The 18661-nt window shown below is 42.9% G+C and overlaps 1 protein-coding gene across 2 annotated transcripts in view; it reads right to left on the bottom strand.

Moving 5' to 3' along the window:
* Nucleotides 1-64: 64 nt before the first annotated feature.
* bcl3 (BCL3 transcription coactivator) overlaps nt 65-18661 on the bottom strand; it is a 30191-nt gene continuing 11594 nt past the window's right edge. The window contains exons 3-9 of one of the 2 annotated variants that reach the window (XM_079503228.1): nt 17687-17795; nt 7838-8045; nt 5465-5553; nt 5255-5332; nt 3771-3941; nt 1860-1959; nt 65-1296 (exon numbers count right to left, since the gene is read on the bottom strand). In XM_079503228.1, coding sequence (XP_079359354.1) covers nt 1187-1296; nt 1860-1959; nt 3771-3941; nt 5255-5332; nt 5465-5553; nt 7838-8045; nt 17687-17795 — 865 coding nt within the window. In that variant the 3' untranslated portion in view covers nt 65-1186. The remainder of the gene's footprint in view (nt 1297-1859; nt 1960-3770; nt 3942-5254; nt 5333-5464; nt 5554-7837; nt 8046-17686; nt 17796-18661) is intronic. The other variant, XM_079503229.1, reaches the window with a different exon arrangement.

Below are 18661 nucleotides of genomic sequence, written 5' to 3'. Positions count from 1 at the left end.
CATTGCCACGCTTTCAAATGTCAGGCCCCCCAAAAAACCTACTGCAACTACAAGTGTGTACTTTTGTATAAAAATATTTAATACTTTTTTTAATCAAAATAATTGGTGTAAACTGTAAACCATTTCTCATACAAAACAAGACAACAGTGGGAATCTGTGCATACTACATTCTCGGTACCGCTTGAGTTGACTGACTGACAGAATAATTATTTTCTACTGTGCAAATAGCTGATATTTGTTTATAATAAGTATTTTTCACCATTTCAACTGGACTGACTGATAAAAAGACAGATGTGGTCCAAATTTCCATTTAGTTCTTTCCAAGCCTTTTGCAACAGTTCCAGTTTACAGATCGCCCCACGCACGGATCCATCTCGATCTGTCACCATGACCATGCTGTGCCTGTAGTGTCTAGTCAGTTTCAAACTTGCCCTTGGCCATGGCATGAGTTGCCATCTGTCACTTGGGCACTGGGGCAGGACAGCAGCTGGTTGAATGCACAGGATGTGGAGTTTCCCTGGGAATTCTAATGTGAAATAGGAGAGTAGAAATACCAGGCATCACTAGGCCAGTCAATCTAAGATTTGACCCAAAATAAATTGCAATAGTAATCGTTCAAGGTTTTTTTATGATCCTTAGGGTCATCCAAATAATATATTAAAAATTGATTATTATATACATTTTGACTGGCCTACACAGCATTTAGCATAAAGGCCTTTTCAGACAGGGATCGAGTGACGCAGATGTCACCTGGATCTCATGAGGGGCGCAACTCCAGTTGCATAAAAAAAAGCTCAACACAATCAGTTGTGGGTGTGTGCACGAAACGAGCATGCACTCAACAATTTCACGGGGCCGCGGCCACGAAAATACACGTGCGTTGTCGCCCCTCAATTTCTCCGTACGTACAAAAAAACGCAGGCCTCTCAATGAAAATGAATTACTAGGCGCGTCAGTCACTGCCTGTCTGAAAAGGCCTTAAGCCTGATTTATACTTGGTAGTGTGCCAGTGTTGCAAATAGCGGTTCTACAATCAGGCAATAGTGGCAGGCAGAGGCAGTAGCATTGGGGCCTTTGAAATTTCCTCTGTTTCATGATGCAGTTTCATGTAGCTTCTACTCAGGAGGATGTCCACTGGAGACTGGCTCTCAGTGGGACGAGGCTTAAAAAGTAGCCAGTTAAGTGGCTAAAATATCATTGCGAATGTAGGTGGAGCGGAGCCCTTTGGAGACAGGGAGGCACTGTGTGGGGTGGATGACGGCGAGTGCCCAAGACTGTGGTTGGGAGATGGGGATCCTAGGACAGGGAGAAATGGCAGCATTTAATATTGTCACTTTACAAACATGTGTAATTGTGTATGCGTTGGCATTTGATCATGGTTATGACATAATGTCAATTTAAGGAAATACAAGTGAAAAACTGTCGCTTTACACAGTGTGCATGTGTTTGTGTGTGTGTGTGTGTGTGTGTGTGTGTGTGTGTGTGTGTGTGTGTGTGTGTGTGTGTGTGTGTGTGTGTGCGCGTCACATACTGTATGTTTGTTGTTTGCATGTGTGATTTATTTTTGGGCTTTTATACCTTTATTGATAGGACTACTGTCGTATCAATAAATGGTTGGCAGGAAATGGGGAGAGAGAGATGGGGGTGACACGCAGCAAAGGCCGTCAGGATCAGGATTCGAACCCACAACACGCTGTCAGGCTGATTGATTGATTGATTGGAAATTGTATTAACAGTTTGTAGAATGGGTACAGTTCAAGGAAAGTACAGGTCAATACAAAATCGGGAGGCTAGGTGCCCACATTGCCTGGCCCGCTACCCTAGCCGTCCGGGCCTACATGTGTGTTTTTTGTGCTTACCACTTGCTGTCAAATTGCTCCCATGTGATGAGCTTGACAAACAATGCTGGTCTTGACTTCTTGTCTGCTTGGGGCCCTTCCCTCTAAGCACATCTGTTATCTGGAACAGATTTACGGATCAAAGTGGGTCAGCTATTGTGTGTTTTTTTGTTAAAACAAAACAAAACAAATACACAAAAAAAGGAAACCATCGATAGATTTGTGAACACAATGGGCCCCATTCACTAACCTGGTCATAATGTTATTTACAGTATGTAAAACCTTGTGGTACATTTCATGTATATTGCATGAGTGAAGTGTGATTCATGAAAGGGGATGCAGAGCTGTGATTTGTGTGGATCAAAGGGGTATCTCATTTTTGTTTGCGCTCCTGTGTAGATAATTTGCATTGTTCCACTCTCACATTTAACACCATCAGAAATAACCCACATGGGGAAAAAAACCCAAAAAACAGACCTGCAAGCTTACAACGTGTCGAGTCGCACCGCTGTGACAACTTGTACATCTGTTCTGTCTGGAAGCGAGTTCTTCGATCGCCCAATGGATCAACTGAACATTAATAAAGTAATGCTCTCATGTGTAATGAGAATAAGAAGTTACACAGTTTAACCCCACCAAATAATAGGCTAATAAAACATGGAAAGGATATCATAGAGAAGCCTTTTCTAGCTACGCTGGAATCCAGGAACATGAGATCCGATCCGATCCAGATTGCGCTTTATTGATTAGCCTATAGAAATAGAATATAGATTAACAACATATCCTGTCCTACGTCGGAATGGGGAATGGATATGGACACAGCTAGAGCCTAGATTTCATCCATACTGTTTCCTCATCAGATGGTAAGACATGATATAAGCATGATGTGATGTGGTCAATATTATAAATGAATAGAGCGACGTGGAGTTGCCATGGACGTCCAATACACAAAACTGCATGTGGCCACACTTTAAGAAACGGCAAACATGCTGAGGGATAAATAATAAATAAAAATCAGTTGAATTTGCAACGTGTCTATAATATGCATCCAAGCAATAGATCGTTTGACATCTTTTTTCTTTCTTTCTTATGTGTTGACAAATGTTCGGCACATGAATATTGTATTTGAGGTTTGGCACTATTGTAAATTTATGTTGCATGAAGAATAAGGCATTCTAATGACATATGCAAGCTTTGGTCCCATAGAAGACGTGAGTTTGAATGTCCGTCAAAAGTTATGGACTGTGCTTAAGTACAAAATATGTGCAACCCAAGCTTAGTGAATGAGGCAGACTGTGTACCCTCTATATCTGACCACTAGATGGCCTGATATACATTTGCATTTGCTAGAGTAACAGTCCATAGTGGAGAGGAGGATGCCATTTGTATCTATTGCTACTGTCCTAACCAAGCCTTATTGGTACAATTAGGATTTGCAATTTGTATTTGTCTTCAACTACATGCAGAACCATGAGTGTTTAAAAAAAATATATATATACATTTATATCTTGCCTAATTGACACTAATTGTAATTTATTCCCATCTGGCAATCAAAGAAACTGATAAGAAATGCTATAGATCAGTAGTTCTCAACCTGTGGGTCTGGACCCCCCTGGGGGTCCCCACATGGTTTTGCGGGGATCCTCAGATCCTTGAAGTGACAATTCAAGGACTTTTAAGTCCTTTTAAATACCTCAAAAGGAAGAAAGAAAAGAAAAAATATATACTATAAAAACTGGTCAAATTGTCAAATCATATAATATAGAGTTCACTTCGATTCTTTTTGGGGGTCACTGCCTAAAAAGGTTGAGAACCACTACTATAGATGACAAGTGAACTCTACTCGACCTGGGACTGTTTTCCCCATCTACCTCCACCCCCGTAATATCCTCTGCATCTCTCAATCATCAGTTACTTTCTCTTCCTCCTCACCATCTTGTTCTTGGCCACCATGACAGGGGTGTCATTGTGGTAGTTCTTGAGGCTGCTATCTGCTCCGCTCTTTAACATCAGTCTCACTGTGTCCACCTGACCCCGTCCACAGGCAGCATGGAGGGCTGTGTTCCCGCTGTATGACTGGCTATTGACATCACATCCATTCTGCTGGGGTAGAAGAGCATGCCCAGATTGTAGAAAACAATGGAACATGCCAAGTGCCTCAAAAATGCCTAATTATATTTTATTCTGTAATGAAGAGCAGTGATCGAGTCTAACAACCACCCAAGGTTTTGTGCATCAAACAAATTAAAGTATCTTCAACGTATCCTCAAGATAAAAACTGGACAATAGAAAGTGACATAATAGAAATAACTTTAAACTTAATGATAAAAGTCATTATGATTCCTTCATGTGTTTTTGACTGTGTCATGTCAGTCTTATGACATTCAGTGTAAAATGCCTAACAATGGCTTATGAGTTATATTTGGTTGGCGCTGGTGTACCACGCTGAAAATACCACATCTACAAAGCAATATGACACTGTGTGAACAGTGTGACATTATAGATCATTTTACTCAGCATGGCAATCCCCCAACCATCTTATACAACAAGGTGGTGAAAACAAATGATAAGAGTTCCTTCTTACTATCAGTCTGATTGACTGACCATTCTCCACGGTGCATTATATGCAGTGGCGTGCACAGATAGACACTAGGGGGTGCTAGAGCACCCCCTGCCCTTTTGGCAATGTGCCCTTTTGAAAAAAAATAGCAGACCTACAAGCTCGTAGCGCGCCACTCGGTGGCGCGCTATGAGCTTGTAGATCTGCTATTTTTCAATAGCTAAAGCATAACATAATGCCACGCGCTGCACAAGGTGCCCTTTTTTTACTTGAGCACCTGCCCCTCTAAATGTCTGTGCACGCCACTGATTATATGCATACACATACTGTACAAAGCATGAAAAGGCTGAGATAAAAGATGGGTGAAGCAGCATATCTCTCACTATCATAGTATGAGAGAGATTAAGTAAATGGGAGGACAACCGTGGTAAGGAAAAGGAAAGGAATAGAGTGATGGCAGAGCGTTGAACACATTAGCCTCAATGGTTATATTTTATGACAACCGCTGAGGTCTGGCAATAAAGCAATTGTGAATCATCTAGTCACATTTCTCTGGAACTCTTATCTGTGTGATAGAAGAGAAAGAGAAACTATGGGGAAGGGGTGGAGCTCACCACAAAACAACCAAAAAATTAAAAATAAACTATTCAACGAATGAGCTGAAAACAGCATTAACCACTTTCTACTTGGCATCCGTATCTTGGGAATATTTTTTTTTAAATTCTTTTTGATTCGTCTTCTTTTTTTTAAAAGAAATGTAAAAAAAAAAAAAAGCAGATTTACAAGCTCAGGCTAGTTTAAGGTGACTCACAGAAACTAACACACACGCACGTGCATGCACATGCACGCTCATTACCTCAATGAGGAAGTGGACCATGTTGATATTAGCGCTCTCTACCGCGTGCATGAGAGGACTTTGGCCACTTTTGATGTCCTAATTAGAGATTTATAAAAAAAGGAAAAAACATTGTCAGCATACACAAAAAGTCAGAAGAGACAATAATGAGTCCGGTAAATATGTTTGTGAAAGCCTAAACACTTATGTAAAAGCAGGATGTGGACTGACCATAGCATTGATGTCGGCTCTGGAATCCAGCAGCATTCTGGCCAGGTCCTTATGGCCCCCTCGCACCGCCAGATGCAGAGGGCTCAAACCTGCAGGCGGGGAAGGACAACGCAGCCTGAGCTAAAGGGTATAGGGTCACCAACCATGAAAATGCACTGCCATGTGCACGCACGCACGTACGCACGCACGCACGCACGCACGCATGCACGCGCACTAGGGTGACCAGATGTCCCTCTTTGCGTGGGACAGTCCCTCATTTCCAAGACTTTTCAGGCGTCCCACAAATTGAGACCCTGTCCCACATTGTGACTGGCAGGCAAATACCCTAATATTTTAGTCCCCTAATAGTTGGCCATCTGTTGTAAAGCTCTCTCATTGTCTCTTCCTGCAAGATGTGTTTTTAAGCCTGTTAAAATAGCATAAAAATATGACCCGGTACTCCAGTATCGCTTGTGTGGGACAAATGGGATGGGGGGACGGGGTCCCCATCCCACTTGTCCCACACAAGCGATACTTCTGTCCCTCAAATGAACAGTTTGGATCTGGTCACCCACCGCACGCACGCACGCACGCACGCACGCACGCACGCACGCACGCGCAAACACACACACACACACACACACACACACACACACACACACACACACACACACACACACACACACACACACACACACACACACACACACACACACACACACACACACACACACACACACACACACACACACACACAGAGAGGAATGCACAATCACATAATACGTGCCCTGTGACTGGTATCTACGTATTTAACTCTGACAGTGTATAAATGTAACCAAGTAAGTATCACTGAGGTTACATTTAACCACTTTCAACCTGCTGTTCCAACATTAAGGATTTACTGTGTATGCACACTGCACAGCCTCTCTCTCTCTCTCTCTCTCTCTCTCTCTCTCATATACACACATGCATGCTCATTGCTCCCTAACAGGGCTCATGAGTCAGCCCAGGGGTGTCATTTTGTTATTTCTTTCACAATGTTAGTCAATTTTAAAAAGTTTCTAATCGAACCTGTTCATTTGTGATGGTCATCTACAGTACATCAGGATGTTACATAATATTGTCATTCTCGATTAGATCATATTACCAATAGACAGACTAAGGGGCTGATGACTGACAAGTCACATCAACATTTTGCTGTGTCATGAGGAAGTAAGTCATGAAATGAATGATAAATTGCGAGCATGTTTTGGAAAATCATAGTTACAGTTTATCACCGGGCTTAATCGGATTATCTGATCTAATGACATAACTTAATCAGTCATTCTGGAAAAAAATCCCTCACTATTTTTACAGCATGGTTCTACAAGAGGCTAGCCATCTACGAGAGTGTCTGTGTGTGTCTGAACGGAGCAAATCGTGCAAACTGCTGGAAAAATCAGCGCCAATCTTGCACGCTGCTAGTAGCACAAAGATTACCTCCAGTGTTGTTCATGTATGTTTTAAAATCTTATAATCATAAACAATGGAGATGCCTTGATCGTGCTGAGACCTTGCCCACATGTTGGAATCATAGATACATCATAGATGGTGACATGAAGTCCAAGATCCACATCGGAGCCACGCTGTCTCTATAAACATATATCATTTCCTAGTTTCTTTTGAAGTAACAATTTGTTGTTACTTCCTGTCGGAAAACGACAAGGAAACACACCAAATTACACTGGTAAATAAAAGTGCCCCTAATGTGTGATTCTCACATTTCAAGCACCCCCAGTTTGATATGCACAACGCCACAAACCCTCATGCAAGTTATATATCTGTGACCCCAATCTAAACTGTAAAATGCTGTTGATTTAACTCTGAGAGTATACACTGACACCACGCTAGACAGGAACGCCCAAAAACGTCACATCCGGTTTTAGCCTGGGGTAAGAATTTTCTATGGCTACCAATGCAACTTAGTCCAATCCTTAATCACATACGGACAAACATCTATGCGATGCTATCTAACTTGCGGAGGTAGCGTGCCTTGTCCACGGGCAACAGATCTTTCAACGTATGGCATTGCAAATACGTTTGATAATCGCTACTCTGCTCAATATTGTTTTGAAAATGCTGCAAATTGCATTGCAGTGAACGAGCGCAAATCATAACTTCCCCCGGTTGTGGGCGGAGTCACAGTTTGAGGCGCTGTTTACACGCCGTGGTGTCAGTGTATACTGTACAAATGGAACAAAAAGGAGCAGTAAGGTGCCATTTCGTTCCATTTGTACATGGTCAGAGACTGAGTTAGAGACCCCTGGTTCCCACTTCCCTACTGTCAATCAATTATCCGGGCACCCTGGGGCAATCTTTGAGACCCAACTCTGAGACCAGCAGACTACAACCTACCTTCATAGTTTCTAATCTCCAGACAGGAGGAGGAAGCAGCACAGGAGTGAGAGAGGATCACTGCGAGGCAGTCCCGCTGGCTGTACTCGCAGCAGAGGTGAAGTGCCGTCTGGCCGTTGCGGTCCAAAGCCCCTGGGTCGGCACCGGCTCTAAGCAGGGCCTCCACCATGCCTGGCTGCTGGGTTATCACTGCTAAATGGAGAGGAGTCTGACGGAGAGAGAAAGAGAGAAAGAGTTACGGTTGGTATTGAAAGAGAGAGGAGTTGAAAAAGAAGGATATAAAAGAGGGTGATGGCGAAACAGTGGGGTAGATTTTTTACCAATGAATTTCCAAAACATTTCCAAAACTTTCCCAGAATATTTAACCCAATTTCCAGGCCTATATAAGAATCATTCAGTGCAATAATGAGTCTCTAACTCGTACTCCATGTGCAATACCCAAAGACAGGCAGTGTAGCAACAATAAAGCATAGAATATAGAATGCTATAATTCTATTCCAAATGTTGTGCCAAATGTTTTGCTACACCACCTATCTGATATTTTTGTCACGTACTGTTACACATTAGGCTGTAATCACGCTGCCCGTTTGGTGAATAACGACTTGTTGATGTTATTCATGTTTTGGAAAAAGGTTTTAATTAACAAAATCAATAGCAAAAACAATGTATAGTCAACTATTTTTACAGGACCCTTGAAAAATTCAAACATTTTCCAGGACTGGAAAACTCAAAAATATTTCTAATTTCAAAATATTTCCAGGAATTTCATGACCGTGGGAACCCTGTAAATAAAATAAAAGGGGTTGGTACAGAGAAAGAGACAAGTATAATTAATTATTTAATTGGATTAGTTTAATTAAAATTTTGCACAGTAAGGTTAAATGAACTTCAGTAAGGGTCTATTTGGTTCCATTTGTACACTCTCAGAGTACATTTAACAGAGGATTGCATTGTGTAGCCTTTACTATAGGTGGCACCACAACTACAGTTAACTACAGTTGATTACTACATGATAACACATGAAGTCACTATAAGACTCTGCCTAAAGGACACACACACACACACACACACACACACACACACACACACACACACACACACACACACACACACACACACACACACACACACACACACACACACACACACAGTGTCGATAGATCTAGAGCAGGGGTTCCCAACCTTTCTATTACCACGGACTGGTCGGGAAAACTTGAGATTCCCTTCTCGCGTACCAGTGGGACATGTCCCGCGTACCAGTGGGACATGTCCCGCGTACCAGTGGGACATGTCCCGCGTACCAGTGGGACATGTCCCGCGTACCAGCACAGGTACACGTACCAGTGGTTAGGAACTTCTGATCTAGAGCAGCGATTCCCAACTTGTGGGATGTGGGCCATTGGAGGGCAGTGAGAAACACATTTTAATGCCAATATAACATTAAAAGAAACATGCTATTCTTTCTTCAAAACCTAGAAAATAGAGCCAAAATATATTTATTGCATGTGCTGCTTACGGCGGCCATCAAATGCATTACAATTAAATGGCTAAAACCAGCCCCGCCGACATACAGTATGTGGGTGGAAAAAGTATGGGACATTTACCAGATGGAACAAATTACTTATGCCCTGAGGCTTCAACCAAACATATTTATTAAAAGATGGAGTCCTGTACTGCCTCTACTAATGAGGTAGCAGGTTTCGGAATCTCGAGTAACGACTCACTGAATACACTTCTCCCCAGACCTTCTGATGTGCTCATACTCTTTCCTCTGTCTCCAGTCATGTCTGTTCTCAGTTTTGTTCACTTCCCACTGTGGTCGACGCTCTGTTGTTTTTGTCTCGCTACTTATTTCCTTGTTTTATGGTGAATACTTGTAGTATTCTATTTCCTTGTTTTATTGTGAATACTTGTAAATGTATGTGAAGTTGTTTGTGTGTATGAGTGTATAATATATATATATATTTTGTGAAGGTATGAAACAGCTGAGGTTGTGTAAAAAAAGAAAAAAAAAGCAGTTGTAAGAAAAATGTATGCTTTTAATTCTGTGAAGTTGCCTAAACTGAAATAAAAACAAAGTTCAAAAAAAAAAAAACCTAGAAAATGAGTTTTAATGTTTAACCGTTTTCAATGTGTTTTCACCGCGTCACAGATGAACAGGAACTTAATGTAAACTACTCCAGTTCCATTGATCCAAGCCGGAACACAATCGATTGATGGATAATTAAAATAAACGCCCATCTGAACAATTAAGCGGTCAGATGGGAGGGCTGTGAATGCCTGTGAGATTTTCAAGTGGGCCCTGATGCAGAAAACACTGATCTAGACAAGACTTACAGTCTCAGATCTTGGTGATTGTGTGGGAGCAGTAAGAGGCAATGTTATTCCTGGCAAGACAATCCTGTCATCTGTGACTTTTTCTACATGGTTGAAGGTCAAAGATGGCAATGAAATGACAGCAATATGAGCCAACGCCTACAAGTAAACAAGCAAGCCACGTCAGATCATTGTTATTGACAACCAATGCCAAGATACACTGACACATGCTACAGTGAGCCATAAGACTATCATACCATATTATACATGCAATTATGTACATGCATGTGCACGCTTGCACACTCACACATGCATGTACGTAGGCACGCACGCACGCACGCACGCACGCACGCACGCACGCACGCACACACGCACACACACACACTTGCACACACAAACACTGTGTGCGGGTTCAAAACATCCCAGTCTCTCAGCAATTCGTACAGTGTCACTGTGTCACAGAACAGCAGTCAGGAACAGCGTATACTGTGTTCCTCCAACTTCAACTTGTCATCACAGGTTTACAGGTGTAGCTTTAAGGAGTGATTGAAATGATTTAAATGATTCGACAAATGACAAAATAACCACATGAAAAATACATAAGGTGTGTAGGCCTATTCAAATTAAAATCCCTTATCTCTTATGGAAGTAAGATAGGCTACACCACTTAGCTGCAGATATCGAGTATGAACTAAATGAGTGGCAATGGAGTAGATAAACAAGTCATATGAGGATGTCAAAATGAAGATTAACCTGTTCTAAAAGACAGATTGTCCAGAGTAGACTGACACAGTTCCGCACCAGAGGTGTTTTCCCGGTTTAACTCTGGGGCGAAGGAGAGGGGGAGATGGAATGAAAAACCTTGCACAATCTTGAATCTTCCACTGTACTGTGTGTTGTGCCATTGATAACTGTGTTAACTCTGGCATTGGGCCATGGCCCTGAAGACCTTATTGTGTAGATTATGCCATCCAAGGACAATAGTTTTGTGTGGAAATCCTGCTTAGTCATAGAAGGAAATATTTTAACCTGGATGTTCTAGAAGTTATTAATGTTAAACGACAAACGGAATGGTGATGCTCCAAGTTTCACTTTAGTGACATTGCTGGAGGCCCTCGACTGGCGCAGCTGTGGCTGTTCCAGTAAAGAGTAGAACAAAGTGGAGTAATAGTGCTAGATAAGGTTGCTGGAATTCCTTTGGTGTATCAATGCCAGTGGCATTCAGTGTTTCCCTGAATTCTGTGACTCACAAATGAGACACACACACGCAAGCACTCGTACACATGCACACACACGCATGCACGCACGCACGCACGCACGCACGCACGCACGCACGCACGCGCACACACACACACACACACACACACTTTGTGTTGCAATAACAGAACACTGATTGTACTAGGTTGTAGGTTACTGTTTTTATGACCTACTTTTATTTTACACTTTTTATTATACATTGCATGGCAGTTCTTGTTGGAACATGTGATGCAAAAGACATCTAAGTTCATCCGAATGGATAATTAAAAAATATCATCTTATCAGTCATATGTGACCAGATTTGACTGAGAGACTGCCATTGCGCAAATTACAGCTTTTCACCAGAGGAGAAAAACCTTTTTTTTTTTCAAAATGAGTTAATAGCACAGGCAGACTCTTCACATACTAGAGCATGTCTGAAATAAGTGTCAGAGCTGAAATCGACATATAATCGACAATAAATGCCCAAACATTTAGCTAGGTGTAATGTTTGCTTTCATATGACATGATAAAACGAAAATTCAAAAAAATCCAATGGCAGTCCCTCAGTCACATTTACTCACATATGACCCTGCAGGATTAATCATAGCCAGGATTGCATTATGTTTGGAGTCCACACTGCAAAAAAAAGTTAAGGTAACTATCCTCTACAATCATCCCCCTAATTACAGCAGGGGCCTGCTTGCAACTTAGGCCTTTTAAGGTCTTTCCAATAACATCTCAAAGTTCACAGAATTTAGCAACCAGTTTCCTGTAAACCATTTCAAAGTGACTAAAAACAAAAACACAGCGCAGATAAGAGGGCTTGGGAGGGAGGGGGGGTAGGAGAAGGGGAGGATAGAGGGAGAGACGGAAGTGGCGGCGGGGAGTCCAGGGGAAAGACAGGATAAGAGAGGGAAAATCCCTCCGTTCTCCCCAGCATGTCTGCCCTCACGGCACTCTGCACATTCCTGCAAAATGAGCGGATCAACACCCAAAGGAGGAGGAGGAGGGGTATAGGAGGAGGAAAGAAGAGAAGAGAAGAGAAGAGAAGAGAAGAGGAGAGGAGAGGAGAGGAGAAGAGAAGAGAAGAGAAGAGAAGAGAAGAGAAGAGAAGAGAAGAGAAGAGAAGAGAAGAGAAGAGAAGAGAAGAGAAGAGAAGAGAAGAGAAGAGAAGAGAAGAGAAGAGAAGAGAAGAGAAGAGAAGAGAAGAGAAGAGAAGAGTGGGATGGCAACAAGCCCTGGGCTGTATAACTCATTCCAAGCATAGATACTAAGCAAACACAAAGGATATTGCACCGTAAAGTCCACTCTTCAGTGTTACGCACATTAACCAAAGTGTCCCTGTTCTAGGCATGTCATAATAGTCAAACATTCAGTTAAAATAGGCGCACATTCTGCCCAAAATTGCAGACCCACAAGCTCACAACACTTTGCAACGTGACACGTTGTGAGCTTGTAGAGATTTGGTGTATGACGATGGGATTCTCAGATTGGGTGTAGAGTGAAAGAACGAGCGGCCCAAGTACTAACAGACCTATTGACGACACCTGTCAACAAAGTATGTAGGGTTTAATTGGTTAGTAGGCATGACGATTTGAGACATTTTTTACACTATGAGAGTAAACACAGATGAAGCAACAAAGAGATAGAGAGAAAGACGTCACGTGCGTGATATACAGTACACTGGTATAACATCACCTTATCAGTGAACCTTATACAGTATGGAAGACAAAGAGATCGAACACAATACCCTGGAAACTACGGCAGCCTCGTTGGAAAGCTTATATCGCAATGATCAGTTCATTGCGGAAGGTCAGAATTTATTTTATAATATTATTACACAGAGAGGAAGAGGGATAGAGAGACAGAAATGACAGGAGAAAGAGAGAGCAGGCAATGAGGTAGGATCCACCCCCATGGGTGGTATATAGAGGAAGAGTGGGAGTGGGATGATCTCTGAAACTTCATGCAAGCCTACCGAGCACACGCACGCACGCACGCACGCACGCAGGCAGGCACGCACGCACGCACGCACGCACGCACGCACGCACGCACGCACGCACGCACGCACGCACGCACACATACACACACACACACAGAGACAACAACTAGCTACTACTCATTTCTAAGCAAGCAACAACTACATCACTTCTACCCTGTATTTCTCTTCCTGTCCATGAGAAACAGAGAGATAGACTGTGTGTGAGTGTGACTGTGTGTGTGTGTGTGTGTGTGTGTGTGTGTGTGTGTGTGTGTGTGTGTGTGTGTGTGTGTGTGTGTGTGTGTGTGTGTGTGTGTGAGAGAGAGAATCAGGGAAAGTCCCTCTCAACTACCCTCTGAACCTCAGGTACATACAGTATGTTGAGAAACAGCCGGGGGAGGGCGGGGGGTGGTCATGTGACTTCTCGGAACGAAGATACTGAAGCTCACAAAAACACACATGCCTGCAGGAGAAGCACGCACGCACGCACACACGCACGCACGCACGCACGCACGCACGCACGCACGCACGCACGCACGCACGCACGCACGCACGCACGCACACACCACAGGCCACAAGCACACACAATGCTTGCTGAGAAATTAAGCAACCATTACCGGTATATGAATATCAACTAAATATAAATATAAACTATAGCATTACAGGAGATTCATTTTACCTGCAAAAAAGAATCTTTTGGCATTAATTCAGGCCGACATATATTGTGCTGAATTGTGCACGATGATTGTTTACTGTCAGTGGCAGTGCATACCGTCCGGGAGGCATGACTGACAATAACTTTGACGGGAACTTCTTATCACAAATGGTTAATGAATGTACCGCAGAGAACAATGTAGTGGAACAAAATGACACGTGTCATGTTTTGCATTCTTCACAGCAGCTGTAATGTGTGACTAGTTGACCGTGGCCCAAGCACACTGCACACATAAGACCTGTCAGTCGCGTTTCAGTTTCCTCTACAGCGTCCCCTTTCATGACGACGCCAGGCCCAGGAAATAATTCCCAATGCATTTTTCCCATGACATTTCAAAAAGTATTTATTTAAAGCCAACTCGAGTCGTGACAAATCATGACAATAAACACAATATTTTGGACCAAACAAATAATTACAAAGAAGAAAAACAAGAAAAAAAGTGTAACCTGCCGTTTTCTTCTTCTTTCTAATTATTTGTTTGGCCCGAAATGTTTTGTTTGTTGTCATGATTTCTCACAACTCGAGTTGGCTTTGTACGACTTAAAAGGTCTTTAAATAAATACTTTTTGAAATGTCTATGAGGAAAATGAACGGGGAATCATTTCCTGGGCCCTGGTAGGGAGCGGGACTGCGACGCTCTATACAACTGGTCCCCAACCAACCCTTTTCCTTGGAGCCCCCCTTCCTACATCTGACACAAGCTAAGCTTGTGAGCTTGCAGGTGTGCAAATTATTAACCTTTTTGAAACAAAGAACAATGTTTTCTAATTTACAGCGCACGACGAGTTGTGCTGATATCACATTGAGTGGATGAAAGTTGTGATTTTGAGCAACATGCTCAAAATCAGTTTGATATCAGTTGATATCAGTTGTGCTGATATCACTTTGAGTGGATGAAAGTTGTGATTTTGAGCAACATGCTCAAAATCCCCCCCCTCCGGGACTCCAATTTGGGGAACACTGGAGTCCAATGTGCTACTCTGCAAATAAACCCCTGGAAGAACGGTTAGCTTGCACCAGAGAGAGAGCCTATAACCCTGGCAGGCGTGTTGCATCGTCCCATATGTAGTATGTACAAAACTGCTATTGGTACTTACTGGGATAAAAGAACCTGTGTTCCTAAGGACTCAATGTTGTTATTCTTTAGTTACAAGCTCGTGTTAATAGCCTATCTACAAGCTTACATGTGACGCCTTGTGAGCTCGTAGTTTGGCTATTTTCACTACTTTTGTGTGACACACTTGTATGATGAAGGCATTCATTTACAAAAAAGAAACAGACATAAAAAGCTTAAATATGTTGAATTATGCAGGATAGCGATGAAATGCAAAACCGCCAAATTACAGGATTTCTCATCAATATTGGGAATTCTCCCCCTCTCCCTCTTATCTCTTCCTCCTTGAGAAGCGTGTCATTTGTCATCAGTGCTGTCTGTGAAAAAACAAATATTCCCAGAGCTGAGGATGTCAAAGGCCTTTGTGCTCAATAATCACGACCACACGATCTGGTAGTCAAATGATTGTGGTGGTGTGCCGTGCCGTGCCTGCTGCTCGAAAGTCTTGGGTTTAGCAACATCTGCCATGATAGTTAAATGTCCTTGAAAGTGTGTGCACATACAGTAGTACAAGTATGAGTGCGTGTGCGTGTGAGTGTGCATGTGCGTGCGTGCGTGCGCGTGCGTGTGTGTGTGAGTGTGTAAGCTCATGTGCATGAGCATAGACGTCTATTTGAAGGTGGTGCGCATGCACACGCACTTAAGTGTGTGCGAAGACACAGGATATTACAACGTGCACAAGGCCAAACCGAGCATCGAGTGGTTGTCGGCACCTGGCGTTATTTCTGGTAAGTCAGCCGGCGATGTCGCGCGACTGTGTGAAACCCCATCCTCTGTGAAGTACAAAGCCATGCAGGCCTCAGGTGCTTTCCTCTGGTACAGAAAGCAAGAGGGCAGGAAAGACTGGAAGGTTAGTGCAGTTTTTCCCAAACGGTTCACCTCAAGACCCGAAAAAAAATCCTTAACTATTCCTTTCTTTGTAAGAAACGTAAAAAAAGGACTGTGACCCATTGTTTGGGAAATTGGGAAACAATGGGCCAGTGGGCTAGTAGTGGATGTGGTGAGCTCTGAGTGTGACAGGATGAAGGGGCGGAGGTTTTGGGGCGGTGAAAAGAGAAAGTGAATTTACAGGGCAGACTAACTGGCTGCTGAGGGCAAGCAGCTGGGGCAGCACGGGATTGGGAAAGACCTTGAAGACCATTCCCTTTGCATAATTGTGTCTGTATCCAGTTGTGTAAGCCATCAGGAGTCGGACACTCCAAAGAATGGTGTAACATATACTTAAGCCCTACAGTACATACTTGGTCATATGACAAATAGCAAAAATAACGAGGCTAAATGCTCACAACGTATTGGATTTTTGCTATTTTTGTAAGTAAAACAAAATAGAAAAATCCAAAATTAGGAACGCCAGGGTTAAAATGTTTGAAATAAAGGAAAAAGGGAGGTAGGGATGGCATAGCGGCGAAGACATGCTACTATGTTCAATTCCTGTGACTGGAACATATCCGTCAACATTGTGTTATATCAAACATTGAACATGCTCATAGGACTCAGATCATCAAGTCTTTCTCAAGAGCCTCAGCTAAATCCCTAAAATGTGGTTAAGGTTAACTGATGAAGTTCTGATAAACTGGAAAATGATAGCCGATTTCATAAAAAAGAAAAAAAGCCAAATGTGCTCAAGATCCTAATACCAGTAACTCCCTAAGGGCATAATGCAGTCCCAAGGCTTTGATAAGGAAAGCAGATTATGGTAATGCATGGGTGACGAAAAGGAAAAAAAAACATATTACGGCCAAACGCGTGTGACACAATAAAAAAAGAACAGAACACAGGAAGTACACAGAGTACACAGCCGTTCCTTCTCAGCAGACTTTGGCTTCCAGCCATGTACAGGTGGAGTAGCAACAGGGAAGGGTGCATTCCATCACCCAGACTGCGGCCGCCATGCTACTGGGTGTCAGAGCGTGTGGTAAAAATGTGTCAGGGCAAAGAAGGAAACCCAGGACTTCCTCTTTCGTTTTCTTTCCCTGTCGCTGTCATCTGAAGGCCACAGCTGTGCGCCAATATACGCCCTGACCCTAAATTGATCAGGTAAAACCAGTGCCAGTATGAGACATTATGTAGAGAGGCCGGAGCCATGGATGGAAGGAATGTCTTTTACACCTCATGCGACCAAAAGCTTTTGCACTTAATGGCCAGTCAATCCACACCAATGCAACTCCTGCAACTCCTTGCAACATGCAAGTACTTGCTACCATCATTGCAATGAGTTCTATTGGCGTGTACTGGCCTTAAAACTGTTTTGTTGCAGGGAGTTGCGACTAGTTACATTGGTGCGGTCTGGCCTTTTAAGAGCACACAGATGCTTATTGGGGCAAAGCAAAAGAACATCAGTAAAAATAGGGTTCACAATTTATGTGTGTGTGTGTGTGTGTGTGTGTGTGTGTGTGTGTGTGTGTGTGTGTGTGTGTGTGTGTGTGTGTGTGTGTGTGTGTGTGTGTGTGTGTGTGTGTGTGTGTGTGTGTGTGTGTGTTTCACCTGTCGTAGGTTGTTGTATATGTCAAGGTCTCTGTGAGCCAGCAGCAAGAGGTGGATCAGTGTGTGGACCACACGCTCTTCTCCCTGCACCACTGCTATATGGAGTGGCCTGCAATGACACACACACACACACACACACACACACACACACACACACACACACACACACACACACACACACACACACACACACACACACACACACACACACACACACACACACACACACACACACACACACACACACACACACACACACACACACACACACACACACACACACACACACACACACACACGATCATCAACGATCCAAACTACTGTACCCCAGAAATGGATTGATGAAAAGATACTAGCTCACTTTGCTAGTATCTTGCATGGGGCCTTCATGCAGCAGGCTAGGGGAGAGTTTATAGATCCCCAGGCCCCCAGACTTCTGAACTCAATAAAGCGATATAACAGGACTGCACTAGTGGCAGATATGGACTGTACAAGTTTTGCTCAGATTTTATATTGTCATTTGATCTTTAACTACTATGGTACAACCATACATTGATCCTAAAACTAATTTACAACTGTTTGGAAAACCCATGAGGTAATGTTAATGTTGCTTGCTATTTCCCCCATTATATATTATCAGCAGCATTATTATCAGCAGAGGTCTCTTAGATATTTGCTTACAAAACAAGCTCATGGCTTAATCATGTGTAATGCTGTTAGATAGTTCATAAATGTGAATGCCTGAATGGCAAGGGATTATAACTCAATATTTATCAGCGTTGACCTGATTAGTCCCCAAGCAGCACCAATGTCCTCCATAGTACGTATACTGTATGACTCACCCAGCTTACTATTGAAACCTTATCAAGACTAAAGTGGGAACCACAAAACAAGAAGCATGTAAAGTGAAAGAACACACAGGTCAGACTTTGGGACAGCGGAGGAAAATAAAGAACAGGGAGGAGGGGTAGTGTT

This window comes from Electrona antarctica, assembly GCF_951216825.1.
Source record: "Electrona antarctica genome assembly, chromosome: 6".
Classification (NCBI taxonomy): Eukaryota; Metazoa; Chordata; class Actinopteri; order Myctophiformes; family Myctophidae; genus Electrona; species Electrona antarctica.
This window is presented reverse-complemented; position numbering and strand designations above follow the sequence as displayed.